The following is a 25121-nucleotide window of genomic DNA, read 5'->3' as shown; positions in this document are numbered from 1 at the left end:
TAAAGTGAGTATGGAAGAGGTGAAAAAAGTATTGTTGGATATCAACAATGACAAGCCACCGGGGTCTGACACCTTGGATGGAAAATTACTGAGGATAATATCGGATGATATTGACACTTCTATTTGCCATATTTTCAAATTAAGCCTACGAGAAAGTGTGTGGCCCCAGGCCTGGAGGGAAGCAAAAGTCATTCCGCTACCAAAGAATAGTAAAGCCCCCTTTACTGGCTCAAATAGCCGACCAACCAGCCTGTTACCAACCCTAACATTTTATTTTACCAGATACAATGCTATTTTACAGTAAACAAAAAAGCTTACAATGTATTCTATAATTTCTACCGTTCTGTGAGCCAGCTATGATTTTCCCTGTTGCCTTGGCAGCAGCTAATGGGGATCTCTAATAAATAAATACAAATATAAATATAAATGTGGTACAAATATTGCACTACAGGAAAATATATTGATTATGGGTCTATAAATCCAAGGTTCAGTCTACTCATTAGAGTCCACAGTATCCAGTTTTGAACAAATATTTACGTCTCTCAAACTCAACTCTGGATCTCGAAGACAGTTCCACTGCATTTTTTCATTGTTCCCCTCTAATTTAGAACTGGAACACCAGGTGAGTGCAATAAATTACCGGTTAGAACAGAAAATCAGCATGCTCCGGACCTCGTAGGGTAAGAGTTGAATACCCCCTGATCTAGATCATAGACCCAGGTACACAAAAACTAACATGGGACAGGACTCTTATTCTGAAGGATTCCAAAAATCTGTGACTCGGAAGTCCCTAATTATTTTGCTGGCATTGCAGCGATAGTGCCAATCTGACCTCCATTATGCCAGCAAGAATAAGCAAGACCTAGCAAGACTAGAGCTCACCAGTTTGTAGACCTAAAACCTGGAAATGAGTTACCTATGGTTCGTTCTGCCATTCCTATGTGAAAAATTCATGGGGAACGAAAAGGGGTTTTGGGATAAACACCGAAAATAGGGTCTGAGGTTAACACAGGCTTAGGAGATCTGATACATTCTACTCAGGAGCACCTCTGACTTCCAAATCCATAGATAGAGTATAACATTTAAAGCAACGTGTATTTCATCTTCACAATGTGCTTATAATGTTTACAAAAATATAAAACTACCTGTTGTGAAATCACGACAACAATGAAATTGACAATTAAGCTTCCACCCATTCTGAAGCTGCAGTGACAGCATATATTCCATGAATGAATTGTAGGCATACTGTATCCCATATGAACATACGGTAGAGCACATTGACAAATAGTTGAAGCTTAAGTAAATGAATGTAAAGAACATAATATTCTACAGACCCTATTGATCTAGCACTAGAATCTATATATGGTGTTATATCATGGGGAAATGTAGTCTAAATACCCAGCAACCCTTTCTTCTCCACCCATTCCATTGGTCCCAATGGAACACCACTGTATTGTAGGCCTTTAAAATGTCATATTGGTTTATAGAGAAAAACATATATTCTATGTGCCGATGTAACAGTGGGGTTAGAATTACTCAGTAGGGTCTGTAGAATCTATATATCTAATCAAATTGTATTTGTCACATGCGCCGAATACAATAGGTGTAGACCTTACTGTGAAATGCTTACTTACAAGCCCTTAACCAACAATGCAGTTCAAGAAATAGAGTTAAGAATGCGGGTCAATATGCGGGGTCAATATGTGGGGTCAATATGCGGGGCCAATATGTGGGGGTACAGGTTAGTTGAGGTAATTTGTACATGTAGGTAGGGGTAAAATGACTATGCATAGATAATAAACAGCGAGTTTCAGCAGTTTAAAAACAAAAAGTGTGTGCGTGTGTGTGTGTGGGGTAGGTCAATGTAAATAGTCCGGTGGACATTTGATGAATTGTTCAGCAGTCTTATGGCTTGGGGGAAGAAGCTACACTTTCTCATCCACCCACTCCATTCACTGCAATGCAATACACTGTAGGCCTATGAATTACATATTGGCTTGCTCACACGCTCTATATAGGTCATGTTTTATAATGATGTATTCATACTATGATTCTCCCATTCCATGGAATGTTCACCGTCCTCATATGACATGTCTGCTGAAATGTTTTATCTGGTTCTTCAATGATTGACAAAACAGACGAGGTTCACTTTGATTCTATACAAGTAAAGAGCAACAAAATCCAACTCCTTCCATGGAATGTGCACGGGCTCCATGATGGGGAAAAAAGAAGAAGAAAAAAAGAGCACAAGTTTCTTGAACACTTCAAGAGATTATCAGCAGATGTGGCTTTCCTGCAAAAAAAAAAAATTACATTTCAAAAAAGGAGAAATTGAATATTTAAAGAGGAGCTGGGTTTGTGAGGTCTATGCTGCCACCTACAGTAACAGCAGAGGTGTAGGCGTCCTGACGACTAAGAATACACTTTTCCCTTAATATCGCAGCTCACAGATCAAGAAGGACCATTTCCAATGTTGAATTGTATGGTGATGAATACACATTGATAATACCAATTACCCCACCAACGACATTCTGGGCCATAACAGACTTTATATGGGCACATAGAATTCATAGAATAAAAAGGAAAGCCTTATAGCCTCCCAGACTTGGTATTGTATCGACTCGCCACCCAAGGCTTTTACTTGAGACATTGTTTAATGCACTAAAGAGGAACAATGGGTAATTATTGAAGATGTACATGCTCACCCCCAAAAATCTTTTCACATGTTTATTTGAAAGGATAAAGCTAAGAACATAGTTAAGAACACTATAACAATATGGAATAAAATGAAACGGATTCTACAAGAACCAATATCACTCCCTAAAACACAACCCTATGGAACAATCCTTGAATAGCTTTTCAGAATGCACCAATAAATTGTCCCACATGGAAAACTAAAGGAATAGAAACAGTAAATTACTTGTTAATAGGAAATAGATTCATTTTCATGACAGAATTAAAAAGCTATTTTTGACAAACCAATTGCAGGCATTTTCAAATACATGCAACTAAAAATGTTCATATCACAAAATCTTGATTTTAAATATTTTGGACACCAGCGGGAATCCTATTTGAGTCATAAAATAATATTCATATGATTGTTTAGATACACAAAACCTTGCTTATCCAACTGACAATCTTTTAGAAAAAATAGAAACTATTGGAACCAAGTCTTTAAAATAACTGATATTCGCACACAGGGTCGCAACTTTCACTGGGTGCGGACGGGACATGACCCCCTCACATTCTGAAATGGCATTTTTGTCCCCCCCGCCCAATTTTATCATTGCACTGTGATACAAAACACAGCGCCTGTGTGCTTTAGCACCATGTGGACGCCTCAGAGCAGTTGGGTAGGCTGTTTTCCAGTTTCAGCTGGCTGGATTAAGGACTGCAACTACACGGACACCACAAAGCATGCAGACAGGCTGTGTGAAGGCAAAGCTTCTGAAAGGCTGGAGTTTAGGACCAGCATAGCAGAGGTTAACAGAGGCAGCTGCTGTCTGTGTTGCGCATTTACTCTGAGTTGTAAAAGCAAGCAGAGCAGAAACTGGCTACTTTTTAGTTGACTGATCTCGCTGGCAAGGTAACTGCTGTTTGACAGAATAAGGAACAAATATTCACAGCGGTGAGCTAGTAGTGTAACTGACATGTTACGTTAGTTAATGTTTCATTCCCAGCACTTTGAGATATCAGCTGATGTACGAAGGGCTATTGAAATACATTTGATTTGATTTGATTGAGTAGTATCAAACAGATGTTGTGTATATGAAAATGTTTTGTAGCCTTTGTTTTGTCCCATTTCAACAGAAGTACATTTGATGATGTACCACTGTACCATTAGCAAGAGATAGCCAAAAGTTGGCTTAGGTTAGTTATCTAGCTAGCACACCAACATTTGCAACTATTTTAAGGCAGTCTGACAAACCTCAAAAGTTGATTTCCAAACTGTATCAAACCAATATCTGAAGAAGACCTGGGAGATGATGAAGAATGGATACAGATATGTTAGAATGTCCAGTCATGTTCATATAATCTCACACATAAATTACTGCAGGTTAAGACCACCCATAGAATGTACTATATGTCAGTTAAACTGAATATCATGTAATTCTGCTGCTGGAGGTGTAAAACACAAAAGGGGACATATTGCCTACAGTATGTTATGCTCTTGTGAAGGCTGGCTGAATTCTGGCAAAGAGTATGTTCTTTTGTCTCAGCATGTCTACAGATTCTCCCTTCTCCCTGTTTTTGTTTGCTTGGAAATGTTGATACAGGAGACTGTTATTAAGTTAAAAGAGCTCTACAGTACTATTAGGCTTATGCTATGAAATACAGTGTATTCGGAAAGTATTCACACCCCTTCACGTTTTCCATGTACTTTGTTGAAGCACCTTCAGCAGCGATTACAACCTTGACTCTTCTTGGGTATGATGCTACAAGCTTGGCACACCTGTATCTGGGGAGTTTCTCCCATTCTTCTCTGCAGATCCTCTCAAGCTCTATCAGTTTGGATGGGGGGCGTGGCTGCACAGCTATTTTCAGGTCTTTCCAGAGATGTTTGATCAGGTTCAAGTCCGGCCTTTGGCTGGGCCACTCAAGGACCTTCAGAGACTTGTCCTGAAGCCACTCCTACTTTGTCTTGACTGTGCGCTTAGGGTTATTGTCCTGTTGGAAGGTAAACCTTTGCCCCAATCTGAGGTTCTGAGTGCTCTGGAGCAGGTTTTCATCAAGGATCATCTCTATGTACTTTGCTACGTTTTTCTTTCCCTCGATCTTGACTAGTCCCCCAGTCCCTGCTGCTGAAAAACATCCTCACAGCATGATGCTGTCACCACCATGCTTCACCGTAGAGATGGTATTGGCGAGGCGATGAGCGGTGACTGGTTTCCTCCAGACGTGACGCTTGGCATTCAGGCCAAGTTCAATGAATCCAAGTTCAATCTTGGATTCATTAGACCAGATAATCTTGTTTCTCATGCTCTGACATTCCTTTCCGTGCCTTTTGGCAAACCCTGTCATGTAACTTTTACTGAGGAGTGGCTTCCATCTCGCCACTCTACCATAAAGGCCTGATTGGTGGAGTGCTGCAGAGATGGTTGCCCTTCTGGAAGGTTCTCCCATTCTGGAGCTCTGTCAAAGTGACCATCAGGTCCTTGGACATCTCTCTGACCAAGGCCCTTCTCGACTGATTGCTCAGTTTGGCCAGGATAATTGAATTATCAATCACTTAAACATATTTAATAATGATCTCTTACCTAGCTTGCTGACTGTTGGCCTTTTTTCTTACTTTTTTCATGTTTTAAATAGAGACTGCTAAATGGGTCATATTAGAAATAATATATTAGTATTACATATTACATATATATTACATATTAATGTAGAAATGCAGGATATTAGTTTTAGATGCCCCCCAAAATTGGAGGACCCACTGTAAAGTTATGCCCCACTACACTTCTAAAGAATCAAAGTTGCACCCCTGTTGCAGTGGCGATTTTAGCATGTAAACCTTTGTGGGGCAAAACGTTTTTGTTGAGATTAAGATGCATGCCAGCAAACCCACGACACAACACTAAACAATACATTAATTGCACTATAACAGTGACAAACGGTGACCACACAGTAGGGCCTACATAAAGCTGTCCCAACAGCAGAGTCCCAACGTCTTACCACTGCTTCACCTGGCTATCAGCGGAGCCTTGTCTGGCAGCGAAACAGTTCATTCAGCCTCATTTACTGCCTTTAAAAAAAACAAAGCTAATATGGCTGACTTGCTTAAACAAATGTTTTTTCTACTGACAATTGAGATGTACAAACTATGGCATTCGAGGACGACGAGCGTATAAGAGGCAATCTGTAATTTCAATTAAGACATTAATGAGCTCCGATTAACAGTCAATATAACAATTTGTTCAGGACTTTTGAAATGTTTTTATTTAACCTTTATTTAACTAGGCAAGTCAGTTATTCTTATTTACAATGACGGCCTACCCCGGCCAAACCCCGGACGATGCTGGGCCAATTGTGCGCCGCCCTATGGGACTCCCAATCACGGCCGGTTGTGATACAGCCTGGAATCGAACCAGGGTCTGGAGTGACACCTGTAGCACTGAGATGCAGTGCCACTCGGGAGCCCCTGAAGTGTACAGCGACAGAATTCAGAACATTCTTACAGTATTCTCCCTGTACACCAAGTCAGAACCATAGGATAAATAAAGGGGGCATTTAAGCAGACAATGAAAGCTCTTACAATATTCAATTGTTACATTTCTCTAAAACAGGCTAAAGGCTACATGTGCACCACCAAGCCAGAACTGTAGGCAAAATTAGGAGGGGAAACGGGACCAAACTATTATGATGAGCGCGCGTGAGCTATGTACAGCTTACTGCACAACAAAACACGTAGTGTTACTTTCTTAGCTACAGTATAAATATCTCCCATATTACATCATTCATGAAGCAGCATACAATACATTTTTGGACTCACCTTGTTGTGCTATGATCACTTGAACAAGAAGGTGGCGCGGTGGTCCTTCGTGATTAAATTTTGTCATCAAAGTCTGGCATTCTCTGGATTGATGATGCTTCAAGACAACTGGGAACCCATAAAAAAAGGTAGAATCATGATGATGTCAGTGATCTTCAGGTCAGAGCTCTAGAAAGAGGCCAGAGTTCCCGACTAGCAATTCCGAGTTGGATGACCGTTCAAAACGTATTTTCCCAGTCGAAGCAAAAAATTTTCAGAGTTTCCAGTTGTCTTGAACTCACTGAAATCAGATTTCCTAAGTTCTGAGTTTCCAGTTGTTTTGAGCGCAGCAGAAGTCGTGCTGGATTGACACCATAACCAATGTTGAATGTTTATCATTTTAAGCTTGGAAAAGAGACCCTTAAGCCCAGACTTGGGACCAAACACCCACTCCACTGAACACCAATTCCTTCCAAACCACTCATCGTTGAATTTGCGATTCCCAACTTATGTAATGTTTATGTCCAATGGCCGATGAGCACCAATACGTTTTATTTGGTACGGCAACTGCACCGCCCTCAACCTCAACCATAAGGCTCTCCAGAGGGTGGTGCGGTCTGCACAACACATCACCTGTGGCAAACTACCTGCACTCCATGACACCTACAGCACTTGATGTCACAGGGAGGCCAAAAAGATCATCAAAGACAACCACCCGAGCCACTGCCTTTTCACACCGCTATCATCCAGAAGGCAAGGTCAGTGCAGGTGCATCAAAGCGGAGACCGAGAGATTGAAAAACAGCTTCCATCTCATAGGCATCAGACTGCCAAACTGCAATCACTAACCCAGAGAGGCTGCTGCCTACATTGAGACCCAATCACTGGACACTTTAATAAATGGATCACTAGTCACTTTAAACAACGCTTCCAATAATTCCACTTTAATGTTTACATATCTTACATTACTCATATCACATGTATATACCATCTACTGCACCTTGTCTACGCCGCTCGGCGATCGCTCATTCATATACATATATGTACATATTCTCATTCACAGCTTTAGATTTGTGTGTATTAGGTAGTTGTTGAGGAATTGTTAGATTACTTGTTAGATATTACTGCACTGTTGGAACGAGAAGCACAGGCATGTCGCTACACTCCCATTAACATCTGCTAACCATGTGTATGTGACTAATACAAATAGATTTGATTTTCAAGCTCTACCCTTAGATTTGGTGATGACGTAGTGTCCCCAAGCTACGAGAGAACATTACCAACCCAAACACTCCGTATTTCCACTGGCTGCCCCACCACCACAGAAAGCACCGAGCAAGGCTGAAACACCTGCATTTTGGAGCTGCCTTACTCAAGAAAACAAAAAAGAGATCTTAGTTTGTATGCTGCTTTATTAACTAAATTGTTGTATATATATTTTTTACAAACTGATATGTGACACGTATTAATGCCAAAAATGCAAAACAGGCATGTTTTTGTTTTTATAGCGAGCTAGAAAGGTGGGGCACTGCTCTGATTGGTCGCCACTGCCCTGTTGGCACAAATTTGAGGGAGTTGGAATTTAACTAACAAATTAGTTAAATAAAGGGTACGCTTAATCCATTATAAACCGATCTATATAATTTATTATACAAGAGACAAAATCTACAGCACAACGACAAAGTCATGTCTTCAGAACACTGGACATGAATATGAATACGACCTTTAGATCGCGAAAACGTCCATCAAACATGTCAGATTTCAATACTGGTCGATGTCATAAAGCGGGAGGTTGTCTTCTCTCGAATGAGACATTGGGCATATTTTTTTTTGCGATATTCCTACCTCTAGAAATGTGTAACTTAACTGAGGGTCTAACACATATATTTGTGCATTGCATAGTGCCGTCGCGAAGGTCAGACTCCACTCTTTGAGCCACATCTACCTGCAAGTTGAACGTGATGAGATTGTAGACTCCTAAAAAGCGAGCCAACCAGCCCATAGAGAGAACACTACATTCTGGGTTTTGTTGTCGACTTCAGCTGCAACATATTTCAGCAACGATTTTCACATGTTGCTACCAACCTTATTATAACGACAAAATAAAAAATATTGTTCTCACATATTAGTGTTATGTAACACTGTAAAGTATAGGAATGAGTGTATGTTTCCTTTAATGTTTAGACAATTATTGTTCATAGCATGAATAAATACAGGTTACTGATACTTCTCTACTATTCGAGATTCCGTTACCCGGAAGTACTTTTTAAGTGTTACTGACGAGACGCTGATCCAGTCTGATTCATCAGTCTTCACAACGGTATTGCCAGTATTTATAACTTCTTCCACCTTCAATCAATTTCACCTTCAAAATGTCTAAACTACAGCTGCTTAATGTGATTCTCAAAGAAAAATTAACTTCAGTTCCTTTGGAGATATCAGTGGCAGTCCAAAAAACGATGGCAGAGTACCTAGAAGAAATCATCCGTTTGAAACGGGCGAATGAACGTCTACGAAAACTGCTGGATTTGGTTTTTAAACCAGAGATAAAGTTGCATAGATTAGCAGGTTTGTGTCTTTTTGTCATTCATTATGCATTGTAGCCTAATTGTCGTCATTTACATTTTAGATGTATATCATATGACCGCGTTATTCATGAATTTCATGATATTTTGAAGCATTTTCAAAACTGGTACTGGATACCGGAAGTAAAGCAGAAATTGAAGTCACTGTCCCTATTTTTAGTGGAAGTCACTAGACCTATTTCTTTTCTCTTTTCAGTGTTTACGGTTTAATCAAATGTCATCCTTTCTCGTTCCCTCCAGTCCTCCAGCAGCTCAGTCTCACTGAAGAGGAGATTAACCCAGAGCAGCCGGGATGGAACCCTGGTCTGGGTCCAGAGGAGTCTGATGCAGAAGAGTCTATATGGGACTCTTTCAACATCATAACTGAAGAGAACCAAACAAAATCTGATGGCGAGAGCTACGGTGAGTCCGAATTAACCAGTGATTATGAGCCCCCCTCTGAAGTAAATGCAGACAGTGACAACAATGGAAGTCATAAAGGAAAAATGGATGGAGTGGAGAAGAGAATATCACTGTCAGGGTTAAAGCCTCTTAAATCAAAGCGAAGAAGAGGACGGCCAAGAAAAGAAACCAGTGATTTGCCTGATCTGATATGTGACGTGTGCGGGAAATGCTTGGCGAATGAGCGTAGTCTGAAAAGGCATCGGCAAAGCCGGCACAGTAAAGTCAGACCGTACATGTGTGACACATGTGGACACTGTTTTGCCATGAACTGCTCCCTGAGGAGGCACATGAAGATTCACATGGAGGAGAGACAACATGGCTGCACCGAATGTGGCAAGCGTTTTTTTCACAAGAAAAGCCTGAAAAATCACATGGATACTCATAAAGGGCTAGTTTTTAAATGTGATTTTTGTGGAAAATGTGTGACGACAAAAGCAAGTCTGAAACTGCATCGGCGAATTCACACTGGGGAGAAATCGCATCCGTGCAAAGAATGTGACAAAGCCTTCTACCGTGAGTCAGACTTGATAAAGCACACGAGAACTCACACTGGGGAGAAACCATTTAGGTGCAAAGAATGTGGCAGATGCTTCGTGGAGAAGGGAACCCTGACAAAGCATATGATGACTCACACAGAGGAGAAACCACATCGCTGCAACAAATGTGGCAGATGCTTTGGCCTGAAGGGAAACCTGACAGTGCATATGAGGACCCACACAGGGGAGGGGGTTCAATGTCATATGTGTGGAACTCACTTGAAATTAGCATCAAGTCTGAAAAGACATCTACAAACTCACAGAAGAAATATTAACAATAACGCACTCGCCCCTGGTTCCCAGTCGAAGCGTACATCCTCTTCAATACCCTGGTGCTTGCCTACGGAGCAACAAGGGGAACTGCCCCTCCCTACCTTCAGGCTATGCTCAAACCCTACACCCCAATCCGAGCATTCCATTGTGCCACCTCTGGTCTCTTGGCCCCCCCATCCCTATGAGGGGCTGGCTCCTGCTCATAGCAGTCAAAACTCTTCTCTTCCCTGGCACCCAAATGGTGGCACAAGCTTCCCCCAAATGAAAATGACTGAAAACCTACTTCTTCACTAAATATCTTGTTTAATCCCACATCCACGCCCCCCCAAATAAAAACAATAACAAACAAGCATTTGCACTTGTCGTTTCTAGCGCTGACCTTGCTGACTACTTTGAGGTAAAATGTACTTACTAAGACTGATAAGTGGTTGTCTCACTGAGCTGTCTTAAAGCTATAATCAGCAGTTGAAACATTAACAAAGCCCCACCCTACCACTGTTTCGGTAAACAACTGAGGGAAGGGCCTGGAGAAATGTAACCAGTCAGATTCATAGACCGAGTTATGGATGCAAGTTTTAACCATGTTGAGTCTATGCAGTGTTCATCTTTAAGTTGTTTACAAACATTGGAGTAAAACAAGCTTATATTTTGGGTTCTGAAGTGGTATGACAGTTGAACTAAGCTATTTATTTTATTTAACCTTTTTTTTAACTAGGCAAGTCAGTTAAGAATTTTTTTTATTTTACAATGACAGCCAAACCCTCTATTAACCCGGACGACGCTGGGCCAATTGTGCCCCACCCTATGGGATCTATTACTCACACCACTCCTCTCAGGATCCCTCCCCCTTGACCCATCTTCCTCTACTTTCTTCACTGCCTCAGCATATGACAACTTCTGCACGACTCTAACCCTGGAAACCTCAACCTGCCTCTTTTTTTTGCACAGGACATTTCTGATTCCGAGCCACATGGGCACCCATACAATTAACACATTCCACTACTTTCCCCAGTGCTACACATTCCTCAGTCTCATACCCTTCTGCACACTTCTCACACCTAGGAACCTCCCTCCTACACACGGCTGCCACATGCCCATAAGCTTGACACCTGTAACAAATGTGGATGCATGATATATCAGTGAGCATATCAGAATCGACGGATATTAGCTAAAAATGCCGCTCTCAGCATCGACCCGATGTCTAGTATAACGCCGATGTGCACAACCGATGTCAAAGCTGACGTGCACATATAACGCAGGTAGATGACGTCATGACGCCACAGAAAATACAGCGCTACACAGAACAAAAGCAGAAAAATACTAAGCGCACACTTCCAAATAAACAAGTTCAAGTCCAGCAGTCATTTGAAAGAGTAAGAACATTTCAGCGAGACAACTCAAAAGGGCGAAATCCATTAATGCCAAGATAATGGAATTCATTGCCCTTGACAATTAACCATTCTCTGTCGTGGATGATGTTGGCTTTCGCCGACTGGTCGAGCACCTCGAGCCCTGGCACATATTGCCAAGTAGGCGCTATTTTTCAGCTGTTGCCCTACCGGAGTTACACAGTATTTGAGCTACTTGCTATGGGCGTCACTGCTATTAGCTTCACGACTGACATGTGGACCAGCGATGTCAGCCCCATGACCATGCTGAGTCTGACATCACAGTGGGTTGACGAGGATTTCGTACTGAGGAAAGCCGTATTGCATGCTCAAGAATGTACTGGTTCTCATACCGCTGCAGCCATTTCAATTGCATTTGAGAAGATGTTTGAAACTTGGAAAGATGAACACACAACTAGCTCCATTCAAACAACTGACTGGAGAAATAAGCTCATCAACTGTGTATTGCAGCAGACGTGATACCCTCTGTCATGGTATTGAAACGTCTGCTCAACAAAACTGCCGACACAGACCATGGTGTTAACACTTGCAAAAGTACTGTACAAGAGGCTGTGAACAAGCGATTCGGTGGCATTCTCTCTGAGCCTCTTTACTGTGTCGCCACCATGCTCGATGCTAGGTACAAGGACTGCTACTTCGATGCAGACAAGAAACATGGTTTACGTGAAATGTTAGACACAGCTGGACAAGATGGAAATGGACACATTGACAGTGAAGCACAGAGGAAGAGAGACCACGAACAGATAGAGCTGAAACTTCACTGCTTGACATGTATGATTAAATCCTGGTTGAGACTGAACAAATTAACAATGAAACAGCACAGCAAGTAGGTGAAAGAAAGAAGTTTTGATTATATTTTTACTGGTAATGGGGACATACCAAAATGCCAACAAAATTTACTTGCGAGCAAAACAATTCACATCTCTTGCCCCAATTTGTTTAACACGGAGTAAAAGTGGGATGCATGCCAGCAAAGCCACAACACAACACTAAACAATACATTAATTGCACTATAACGGTGCCAAACTGTGCCCACAAACTGTTAGGGTCTACATAAAGCTGTCCCAACAGCAGAGTCCCAACATCTTACCACTGCTACACCTGGCTATCAGCGGAGCCTTGTCTGGCAGCGAAACAGTTCATTAAGCCTCATTTACTGCCTTTAAAAAAACAATAACGTGGTTTCTAATAACAATTGAGCTGTATAAACTATGGCATATGGGGACGACAAGCGGATAAGCGTAATTTTGATTAAGAAATTAATAAGCGAGCTAGGACGGACGTAAACATAGCTATTTGTTTAGCACTTTTGAAATGTACATCGACAGAATTCGGAAACATGGGTCGTTCTTAGTGTTCTAACCCTGTACAACAAGTCAGAACAGTAGGACAAATAAAGGGGGCATATAAGCAGACAATGAAAGCTCTTACAATATTCGATGATAACATTTCTCTAAAACAGGCTATAGTGTACTACCAAGTCAGAACAGCAGGTGAAATTAAGAGGGGTAAATAGACCAAATTATTAGGGTGAGGCATACGGGCTACTAACAGCTTACTACACAACCCTATAGTATTACTTTCTTAGCTACAGTATAAATATCTCCCTGGCAAATTATATAATTTGTGCAGCAGCATACAATACATTTTTGATGTCACGTTGTGGTGCTGTGCTCACTTGAACAGGAAGGTGGCGAGGCGGATCTTCGTGGGCAAATTTTGTCACCAAAGTCTGGCATTCTCTGGATTGCCTGTGGGGGTTGCCTGTTTAGCATGTTATTTTGGCATTAATCTGTGTCACATCAGCAAGCAAACAACACATATGAACTATATATATATATATATATAGTTTAAGTCAGAAGTTTACATACACCTTAGCCAAATACATTAAAACTCAGTTTTTCCACAATTCCTGACATTTAATCCTAGTAAAGATTCCCTGTCTTAGGTCAGTTGGGATCACCAATTTATTTTAAGAATGTGAAATGTCAGAATAATAGTAGAGAGAATTATTTATTTCAGCTTTTATTTCTTTCATCACATTCCCAGTGGGTCAGAAGTTTACATACACTCAATTAGTATTTAGTAGCATTGCCTTTAAATTGTTTAACTTGGGTCAAACTTGGGTTTTCAGGGAGCCTTCCACAATAAGTTGGGTTAATTTTGGCCCATTCCTCCTTACAGAGCTGGTATAACTCAGGTTTGTAAGCCTTCTTGCTCGCACACACTTTTTTGTTCTGCCCACAAATGTTCTATGGGATTGAGGTCAGGTATTGATGGCCACTCCAATACCTTGACTTTGTTGTCCTTAAGCCATTTTGCCATAACTTTGGAAGTATGCATGGGGTCATTGTCCATTTGGAACATGAATTGTGATACAGTGAAATAATCTGTCTGTTTACAATTGTTGGAAAAATTACTTGTGTCATGCACAAAGTAGATGTCCTAACCAATTTGCGAAAACTATAGTTTGTTAACAAGAAATTTGTGGAGTGGTTGAAAAACGAGTTTTAATGACTTCAATCTAAGTGTATGTAAACTTCTGACTTCAACTGTACATACATACGTGTACAGTACCCTTGTACTGTACAGTACATACATTCAAAACTGCCTCCCCCCAAATTCTTCCTCCATATTCCAAGTATACGTCTCCTTATTATGATAATACTGAACTTCTCCTGACAAACATCTTGTTCTTACCCTCTCAAGGGACGCGATTTTACTGGCTGTCACAATCTCCGTTCAATCAGCACGAACCCCTCGAGATGTAGCGCTCAAGTGTGCATCCCACTTGTAAAGCCATTGTGAATATTTTCCATCATTTGCGCCTTAATTACCGGTATTAATTTAGTGATCCGGCAGGGGTTTAACTATGCCGCGTTCATGTACTAGTCGGAACAACTTAACTTGGAAATGTCAGACTTGCTAACTGGTTGTAGTTATACACGTGCTGCGTTCAAATCAGCAAGTCGGACATTTCCGAGTTTTCTATTTGCGACTAGCACGTGAATGCGGCATTATTCTTGCTGACTTCATAACGGTGTTTCTTCCGGGATCACCGTCATCACTCCGCTACGGAGGTGTCCTTACTGGCAGCTAATTGTTAATCTGTATTTAACGGACCTAATTTAATACAATTCACGACTGGAGTAGTATTGCACATCTGAAATATGAAGGGAATGAAACCGCACCTCATTCTGTTGCTGCTCTTCGCGTCTTTGCTTTGTGCAGAGACGGCCAGAAGCCGGAAAGATTCCACCAACCAGAATAGTTTCAGAAGGGCGGCTAACGGATTCTACCAAATGTTAAGCAATATTTTTGGAGAGGACAACATCAGAGGTCTTTACAAGGTTAGTAATGATTGATCAGCAAACCAAGTGTTCCGTCCAATTTAAGCTAATGTTATATGACAAGAGGTGTCCAAAGAAATGGTGGTAGTAGCTAACGGGCAGATAGAGAGCTTGCTAACCAAGGGCGCCTAGACATTAAATGCATAAATGGTTGCCATTTTGAAAATAGTCTCGCTAGCAAGATAAGATGGACAAGCCAATAAGTAATATATTTAGAGATCTCATTTTTATGTGGCACGACACATTTTCATGACTATTTATAGGTAGAAGAAACTAACGCTTTGAATCCTGACCAGACACAGACTTCATGCACCTGACCTAGCCTCAGAGAGGAAAGGGGAATACCTTGTCCGTTGTACAACTGAATGCATCTTCCGCATTTAACCCAACCCCTCTGAATCGGAGCGGTGAGGGGAGCTGCCTTAATCGATATCCACGTGATCGGGAAACGTGGGTTCACTTCCTTGCTCAGGCGCAGAACGACAGATTTTTACCTTGTCAGCTCGGGGATTCGATCCAACAACCTTTCGGTTACTGACCCGAAGCTGTGTCTCGGTTTCGGCCACTCATCTGCCTTGGCAACATTTCAGTGTTCTCTTGGAATCGCATCTTTAAAACATTTTTTAAGCCTATTTGAGTTGTCCCAGTTGAAATTCGAGACATGAGGCTAGCATAGCGTCTCCCTCTCCATTGAATACCGGTGGTTGACGTCGCATTTTATATCTATATATCACATACACACTAGTTGACTGATGGGGGGCGTTGTGTTGAAGCCAGTTGATACTCCACCGCTGTTATTATTTTATTATTTCAACTTAGATGTTCATGTCTTTCCTGTCATCTATATTTCAATGGATTTGACTGTATAATTTAAAACAGATATGCCCAATTCAGGTCAACATTCTCTGATGTGCGCACCAACTATCTTTGTGGTATCATTTCAAAGTTTACATTTGAATTTATATTTTCATTTTAGTTCGGGCTGTGAAGATATCAGTGTCACTATTTTTTCCCCCATGGATAAAATGAAACCACAAAGCAAACTCTTTGGTCCTTTATAAACCTGCTGTATGCAAAATAATGTGTGCTATATTTAGGAAATAAATACAATTGAATCTAGATGAAAACATAATGATGTTTGTTTCCAATATTAGGGCTGTTTGCCTAAAGAAGTAAAATTATTTTTGTTTAATTGCCACGGCACTATCAAGCATCTTAATTAGAGGTCGCCCGAATAATCGGCATGGCCGATTTGATTAGGGACGATTTCCAAGTTTTCATAATAATCAGCAATTTTGGACGCCGATTACATTGCACTCCATGAGGAGACTGCGTGGCAGCCTGACCACCTGTTATGCGAGAGCAGCAAGGAGGTGAGGGAAGTTGCTAGCTAGCATTAAACTTACCTTGTAAAAAAACATAATCAATCTGAACATAATCACTAGTTAACTACACATGGTTGATGATATTACTAGTGTAACTAGCTTGTCCTGCGTTGCAAATAATCAATGTGGTGCCTGCTAATTTATCATCGAATCACATCCTACTTCGCCAAAAGGGGTGATTATTTAACAAGTGTATTCGTGAAAAAAGCACTGTCGTAAACATCAATGCCTTTCTTAAAATCAATACACAAGTATATTTTTTTAAACCTGCATTAGTTAAAAGAAATTCATGTTAGCAGCCAATATTAACTAGGGAAATTGTGTCACTTCTCTTGCGTTCTGAGCAAGCAAAGTCAGGGTATATGCAGCAGTTTGGGCGGCTGGCTCGTTGCAAACTGTGTGAAGACCATTTCTTCCTAACAAAGACCGTATTTAATTTGCCAGAATTATACATAATTATGACATAACATTGAAGGTTGTGCAATGTAACAGCAATATTTAGACTTATGGATGCCACCCGTTCGATAAAATACAGAACGGTTTTACTTATTTCACTGAAAGAATAAACATTTTGTTTTCGAAATGATCGTTTCAGGATTTGACCATATTAATGACCTAAGGCTCGTATTACTGTGTGTTTTATTATATTATAATTAAGTCTAGGATTTGATAGAGCAGTCTGACTGAGCGGTGGTAGGCAGCAGGAGGCTCCTAAGCATTCATTCAAACAGCACTTGCCTGCATTTGCCAGCAGCTCTTCACAATGCTTGAAGCACAGCACTGTTTATGACTTCAAGCCTATCAACTCCCAAGATTAGGCTGGCAATACTATAGTGCCTATAAGGACATCCAATAGTCAAAGGTATATGAAATACAAATGGTATAGCGGGAAATAGTCCTATAATTCCTATAATAACTACAACCTAAAACTTCTTACGTGGGAATATTGAAGACTCATGTTAAAAGGAACCACCAGCTTTCATATGTTCTCATGTTCTGGGCAAGGAACTTAAACGTTAGCTTTCTTACATGGCATATATTGCACTTTTACTTTCTTCTCCAACACTTTTGTTTTTTCATTACTTAAACCAAATTGAACATGTTTCATTATTTATTTGAGGCTAAATTGATTTTATTGATGTATTATATTAAGTTAAAATAAGTGTTCATTCAGTATTGTTGTAATTGCCATTATTACAAATAAATAAACACAAAAAAAATTGTCAGATTAATCGGTATCGGCTTTTGGTCCTCTAATAATCTGTATCAGTATCGGCGTTGAAAAATCATAATCGGTCAACCTCTAGTCCTTATTTTAGTACATTTATCTGCAAAAACATAATATCCAAAACGACTTACTGTCACGCGCGCGTACATTTTGCATATGGGTGGTCCCACGAATCGAACCCTGACATTACAAGCGCCATGTGTAACAGTATAATTGTAAACCGTCCCCTCGCCCATACCCGGGCGCGAACCAGGGACCCTCTGCACACATCAACAACAGTCACACTCGAAGCGTCGTTACTACAAAAGCCGCGGCCCTTGCAGAGCAAGGGGAACTACTACTTCACGGTCTCAGAGCAATTGACGTCACCGATTGAAACGCTATTTAGCGCACCGCTAACTAAGCTAGCCGTTTCACATCCGTTACACATGCTCTACCAACTGAGCTACAGAGGACCACGTGTCACACCCACCCTGTGTTCAAGAGAATGTTGTGTCTCAAACGATGGAGCGCAACACAGAGACCTTAAATTATATAAAATGGGGTCTAAACTACAACTTACTATATGTAAAAGGTCAAAAGAAAATCTATAAAATTATCCAGAAATAAAGTTTTTTTTGACAACCCTGTTTTTAAACTTTGAAATGATATAAATCTCAACCATTTATATTTTCCAGTGATGAAGACATGGATGTCTCATGTTATGGTGGGGTATGCAAAATGGGTCAACTTTAAGCACCTCTTCAGTGTTTTGGCATTCAGTTCCAAAAAGTACATTTTACAACGGGCAAATACGTGATTGAAGTCAAATGGATTTCCCCAAAATGTCACCTCTTGTTTACAGTTCTTCTCCAAGACGACAGAACGCTTTGTCCATGGTGTCGACTCTTTCCTGGACACTATTTGGAAGATGTGGACAGATCTGTTGGATGTGATGGGCATTGATGGTAAGTGGATTTTTATTTAGTGGGTATGTTCGATGTCGGGACATGTCTGTGATATGTTGTAAATTATGACTGTGCCTGGGAAGTTTGTCTATTGTCCTCTGTTATCCATGTACTGTCGCTCATTCTTTTCTCTCTCCCCAGCCTCCAACCTGAGCCACTACTTCAGCCCAACGTCTTTGACAAACTCCCCGGCTCGTGCCCTGCTCCTAGTGGCTGCTGTGTTGGTGGCTTACTGGTTCCTCTCCCTGTTTCTGGGGGGATTCTTCTACCTGCTGCACATCGTATTTGGCCGCTTCTTCTGGCTGGCCCGAGTTACACTCTTTGCCCTCTCTTGCCTGTATATCTTGCAGAAGTTTGAGGGGGACCCCGAGCGTGCTGTGCTCCCTCTCTGCTTCGTAATGGCTGTGTACTTCATGACGGGGCCTGTGGGGGCGTACTGGCGTAGAGGTGGGGGTACTGCCTCTCTGGAGGAGAAGATCAATCACCTGGACACCCAGATCCGCTTGCTCAACATCCGGCTGAGCAGGGTCATCGACAGCCTGGAGCGCGCCGGGGAGAAGTAGAGCTGACCCCACACACCCACCGCTGACAACGGCTGTATCCATTGGGTGGCTGGAGGTTTGGGTGTATAAGGGCAGGAAAATCTAAGCAGATCGAGGCTTTCTGTTATGAGAAAGAGCTTGTTTTTTAGTGTTTTTTTTATTTGTATTTTTATCTTGACTTGTTGATATTTTGTTATATTGTTTAACAACTGCTGATGGTTTCTCTTTTTGGAAATTGTGTTCAATGAAAAAATGGGATGGATGTTTGTTTTGGGTATGTGATGGTGTCATAGCGGGACCAGACACAACTAAGTATTTCATCCCAGTTAGCTCAGTAGTTCGTAGACCAATGGCAGTTTTACTCATTGCATTTTTTCCGTCCTGACACTGAGATGTATAGTCAAAAATAATGTCACCATTCCATTGTAGCAGTAGGTCATTCCTGGCATATTTCAGGACCTCTCTTTCTATATAATGGACATACTGTGTGTGTGTGTGTGTGTGTGTGTGTGTGTGTGTGTGCAAGCGTGTGCGTTTCATGCATGTGAATCATTGGAAAAGCACTGGAAAAAAAGTTAAGACTGGCGAAACCTGGGCAGGCACGAATATCTCAGGGAGAAATAAAAATAAAAAAAAAATAATATCAAGAACAATTATGTGAATATACCCCACATCAATATCAACTTAACCCTTTACACTCATGGGAATTGATCTATATGGATAGGGCTAAATTGGTTGCATTTGAAAGGGAACAGTTTGGAGATAAGGGGAAAATGATTAAGACAAGTTGAGGACACAATAGTTCACAAGACTGAATCCAAACATTACACTGTTGATTTTATGTGCATTTTACATTTACTGTACTTTTCACCCCATTTGTTGATAACGAAATCTGAAAATACTCTGGGTACATTCAGTAACATGATGAGAGTATTCCTGGATTAAAACAAATAAAAAATCCTCTCACTGATAGGTCTTTTGACCAGGGAAACCGATCAATATTTTTGGTGCACATAGAAAAGGGTCATGTGTGTGTTCTTCAGTGATATTTTGTTTCTTCACAATAGACAAACAGGCTCATTTTGTTCAAAACAACCCAGGGTATGACGCCATGTCATCTTGGAACTGTACATCAAACAAAGTGATCATAAACGGTGACACTGTATATATTAGGTTTATGATATGGAAATGTGAAGTGCACATTTGGACTCACAGGTGTTTGGCTTGTATCACATCAGTGGTATTTATTCTGATCCTCAATGTCTCGTCTTTGAAAATACACAGTCCTCTTAATTTACAGCATTTCCCCTCAGGCAACAGAAAAAGCAGAAGTTGCCAAATTAGTGGGAGGGATGGTGACCACTTCTTGTCGTTTGAGGTGCTCAAGTTCAGAACATCTGTCAGTCAAAACCCACACAGAGCTGTGAAGCGCAGAGCCTGAGCTATGATGTCATGTATAGCATGTTATTATACAGTCACTGACCTATGATGACATTTATAGCATGTTACTGTACAGACACTGAGCTATGATGTCATGTATAGCATGTTACTGTAGTCACTGAGGTCTGACGTCATGTATAGCATGTTACTGTACAGTCACTGACCTATGATGTCATTTATAGCATGTTACTATACAGTCACTGAGCTATGATGTCATTTATAGCATGTTACTGTACAGTCACTCACCTATGATGTCATTTATAGCATGTTACTGTACAGTCACTGAGCTATGATGTCATTTATAGCATGTTACTATACAGTCACTGAGCTATGATGTCATTTATAGCATGTTACTGTACAGTCACTGAGCTATGATGTCATTTATAGCATGTTACTGTACAGCAACTGAGCTATGATGTCATTTATAGCATGTTACTCTACAGCCACTGCGTTCCAATTTAGGCTTTTATCAGTGCCCAAATCTGTCATTTTCAACCCGTATTATAGGTGTGAGTGTAAAGGCCTACTATGTTACAGTGACACTGATTTTGTTGCACAGCCGTGTTTGAATCGTGGCCAGCCATCTGCAGAAGGATGGAAGGTCTACCTTTATACTCGGGCTCATCATCCACATTGAGATAAGGCCGTTAATGGTAGAAATACCATAATAAAGTATAGTTATAATGGAAGCGTATTAGTAGTTCCCATAAAAACATAATTCTATGTGCCGTGTGACAAGTCCTCCCTGTTTCAGTGGGTGGCACATTATGCATGCCTAGACTATATCTGTACTTGTTGTGAATTTGGATGCACTTTTTAATCATTCCTGCTTTGCATCGTTGTACATCGCAAAGTGTACGTTTTTATAGGGCCATAGTGTGTAATTTCTTAAAAGGGAATTTTATCATTTAACTCTAATCTACTTTCGTGCTACATTTGAATGTGTTCTCATTAGAATATATATATAGTCCCATAGAAGTCCATTTTGTTGGGCAGGTGTTCAGTAAGTGGTTTGGTTTAGTTGGTGCCAGTTCAAATGTTGTCATTGGCTACCATACCATCTCTCCAGCCCCACCCCTCCAGAAGTGAACTTGTCTACACAAATGTAGTTTTGATTATGTACTGTATAGCGTATGTGCTATTCTATAGCAAAATGTTACAATGTTGTATTTGTTAAGTCAGTATTTTAACATTGTAAGCGTTGGAAATATTTAAGAATTTAACGAGTATTAAATGTGTATTGATTTGTAAAATAGGTCATCTTGGATCATTTTGTACTGATTCATGTACTGTAGAGACAACCATGTATTTTCCAGCCAACACACATCATGTTGTCATCCATAGGTTCATCACAGCAGAGGGTAGACTTGAGTATTTGCAACAACTGTAAGATGTAGTCTGCTGCTGAGATGTCATACAAATCCTCAAAAAATAGAATTCTCAGCATTTGATCTTTATTTCAGGATTGAGAAAGGACTAGGCCCAATATTGAATGATGGTGTATGAGGTCCCAACTCCTTATACATTCTCTCCCTCTCTGTCTCTCTCTCTCTCTCTTTCACTCTCTTTCGCTCTCTTTCTCTCTCTGCTGCTCTCTCTGTCTCTCTCTGCTGCTCTCTCTCTTTCTCTCTCTCTCTTTCGCTCTCTTTCTCTCTCTGCTGCTCTCTCTCTTTCTCTCTCTCTCTCTCTTTCGCTCTCTTTCTCTCTCTGCCGCTCTCTCTTTTGCTCTCTTTGTCTCGCGCTCTCTGTCTCTGTCTCTCCCTCTGTCTCTCTTTCTCTCTCTCTTTCACTCTCTTTCGCTCTTTCTCTCTCTGCTGCTCTCTCTGCTGCTCTCTCTCTCTCTCTTTCACTCTCTTTCTCTCTCTTTCTCTCTCTGCTGCTCTCTCTCTTTCTCTCTCTCTTTCGCGCTCTTTCTCTCTCTGCCGCTCTCTCTCTTTTGCTCTCTTTGTCTCACGCTCTCTGTCTCTGTCTCTCCCTCTGTCTCTCTCTGTCTGTCTCTCATGCCTCTTTGGCCTTGACACTGCAGCAGATTTAGTCAGATCTTTACTATCCATCACCTTGATGATGTTGACACAGTAAAATGGCAACAGAATGTCTAGACTTGATGAACTTTAAATCTCTCACTGAGTAGAGTAATAACTATAAGGGTCAATAAGACCCATATTCATTCCAACTGAACATCCATTCTTTTCTGTCTATGTAGTCCCCACATGTGCTGTGCCAAAATGAACGCTCTTCGTCTTTCTGTTTGAAGCACTTAGTCTTGTGAAACTTGAGTATATTTCCCTGTAGTTCTTTAGCATTTCCTTATGTGTTCAAATCTTGTTTTTCTACCTCCTGTTTTCCTTTGTGGGGATGTTCTTCTACCCTACTGCCTGCTGTTGAACCGTGTCATGTATTGAAAAGTGTTGTGGAAATGAGTCTTCGAGAGGAGTCATTTTGAAGTGAAATTGAGGTCCCAAGATTTGAATAAATCAACTTTATCACCAAATTAAGGCTTGACTGTTTGCTTTGCACGAAGTCAAAAACATAAGCAATTCAATATATAATTTGAGTGACATGACCACTAAGTACATGTTCTCTTCTCTCTCTTTGTGTTTTGCGTAATGAATGCTGAATAACTAGAAGGGTTTGGTTTCCACACAAGTGTAGCTGATTGTAAAGTACAGACAAAAAAAGTAAAGAGACATCTTGCACATCACATCATTGCTCAAAATTGGCAGTGGCTTTCTTTCAAGTGATGTAATTGTGATGTGGACACAGTAGTACACTCACTCACTCCCGGCAATTGTGGCCTTGACAATGACCTTAGGCCACTGTTACAGGAGCCTTTTCCAAACTTTTACTTTGGCTCTCCCTTCGTTCATATTTCAGCCAGTCCCACCAAACCTGGCATTTTTGGCATGGTGGAACAAGTCTTTCACATCTTCCCAAGCCATGTACAAAGATCTTTCTCAATTGCTGCATTTCAAGCCAGCTTGTTTGTCTTCTCACTGCATAGGCTGAGTGTACTCCAATGCTTCCCGCAGTTGTGTCAAGTTGGCTGGATGTCCTTTGGATGGTGGACCATTCTTGATACACACGGGAAAAACACAGCAGTGTTGCAGTTCTTGACACACTCAAAACGGTGCGCCTGGCACCTACTACCATACCCCATTCAAAGGCACTCATATTTTGTCTTGCCTATTCACCCTCTGAATGGCACACATACAAAATCCATGTCTCAAGGCTTACAACTCCTTCTTTAACCTGTCTCCTCCCTTTCATCTACACTGATTGAAGTGGATTTAACAAGTGACATCAATAAGGGATCAGCTTTCACCTGGTCAGTCTATGTCATGGAAAGAACAGGTGTTCCTAATGTTTTGTCTACTCAGTGTATAATAAGCATGTGTTGGTACAAATGGCATTGATGCCCTCAACCTATTTATTCAAATCTATAGGCGAATTAGGCTTGACTTACTCACTCATCAGTGAATCAAGGTCTGTTCTTTCATCAGGCTGAGTTGTTTATTCTTGCTTTATTTGCACTATTATTTAGTATTTCTCATATCCAAGGAATGCTTCTATACACTAATGGTCATGCAAACAGATGGACAGTGGGCTTTCATTTTTCTGGCCTCACCAACACGAGTATTAGTAAGTCAAAAACATACCAATTTATGAATTGCTCTCTTAAAAGGTGCAATCTGCAATATATAGTGCTCTTGAATGGTCATTTCAATTCATAACCTATACCCATTGCTGAAGAATTTAATTTATAAATTCCCAAATGAGCTTTACAACGGTCTCAAGTGTCATAAGCAAGCAATGCCTTTAAAAACAAGTCATTTATAGGTTCAATGTATTGTATGTTTCGAACAGGGGTGTCAAACTCATTCCCTGGAAGGCCTGAGATTCTGCGGGTTTTCTTTCAATTAGGACCTAGACAACCAGGTAAGGGGAGTTCCTTACTAATTAGTGCCCTTTATTCATCAATCTAGTACAAGGGAGGAGTGTGAAAACCCACAGACACTCGGCCCTCCGTGGAATGAGTTTGACACGCGGTTTAGAACTGTCATGTTTATTGAAGTCATGGACTGTCAGTCCTTGTGTTCATAATTCTGTCAGTTTGGCGGAATTCCCCTAAGCTTTGTATCAAACCAAGTGGTGGGGTTGCTGTACTACTGGAAAACAAATTAAGGATTGTGTCTTTAACTGTAACAACTGGGTGATATCTACACATCCTGTTAGAGGAAGCTGGTGATGAGATAACACTTTTCATGTGTATTAACTAGTTCACTCACTCACTGTTAAAAATTGAATAGTATCAAACACTGTATGCTAATATTAACAATCAAGAACATGAGATATGTGCTAAATAAAAAGTTGAGTGTTCAGTGCTACTTTTACTGTAGTCGATGAACAGGGCACGAGTACAGCATCGACTGTACAAGGTTCTGGGATCTTTTATTGTGGGTTTCACAATCTGATATAAACAAAAGTTTGAACTATTTCACAGTTTTTCTTACTTGGGT

General features: G+C 40.8%; 2 protein-coding genes across 2 annotated transcripts; both read left to right on the top strand.

Annotated features, from left to right (window-relative positions):
- Positions 1-8176: 8176 nt before the first annotated feature.
- LOC135513192 (zinc finger protein 771-like) lies at positions 8177-10647 on the top strand. The gene is made up of 2 exons (XM_064936028.1): positions 8177-9033; positions 9291-10647. Exons 1-2 carry the CDS (start codon positions 8838-8840, stop codon positions 10595-10597), a joined length of 1503 nt encoding a protein of 500 aa, XP_064792100.1. The 5' UTR covers positions 8177-8837; the 3' UTR covers positions 10598-10647.
- Positions 10648-14741: 4094 nt separating this feature from the next.
- bri3bp (bri3 binding protein) lies at positions 14742-23095 on the top strand. Its single transcript, XM_064936159.1, has 3 exons — positions 14742-15062; positions 18520-18622; positions 18764-23095. The coding sequence occupies exons 1-3, from the start codon at positions 14883-14885 to the stop codon at positions 19183-19185; spliced, it is 705 nt and encodes a 234-aa protein (XP_064792231.1). The 5' UTR covers positions 14742-14882; the 3' UTR covers positions 19186-23095.
- The last annotated feature ends 2026 nt before the right edge of the window (positions 23096-25121 follow it).

This window comes from Oncorhynchus masou, chromosome 1 (assembly GCF_036934945.1).
Source record: "Oncorhynchus masou masou isolate Uvic2021 chromosome 1, UVic_Omas_1.1, whole genome shotgun sequence".
NCBI lineage: Eukaryota > Metazoa > Chordata > Actinopteri > Salmoniformes > Salmonidae > Oncorhynchus > Oncorhynchus masou.
This window is presented reverse-complemented; position numbering and strand designations above follow the sequence as displayed.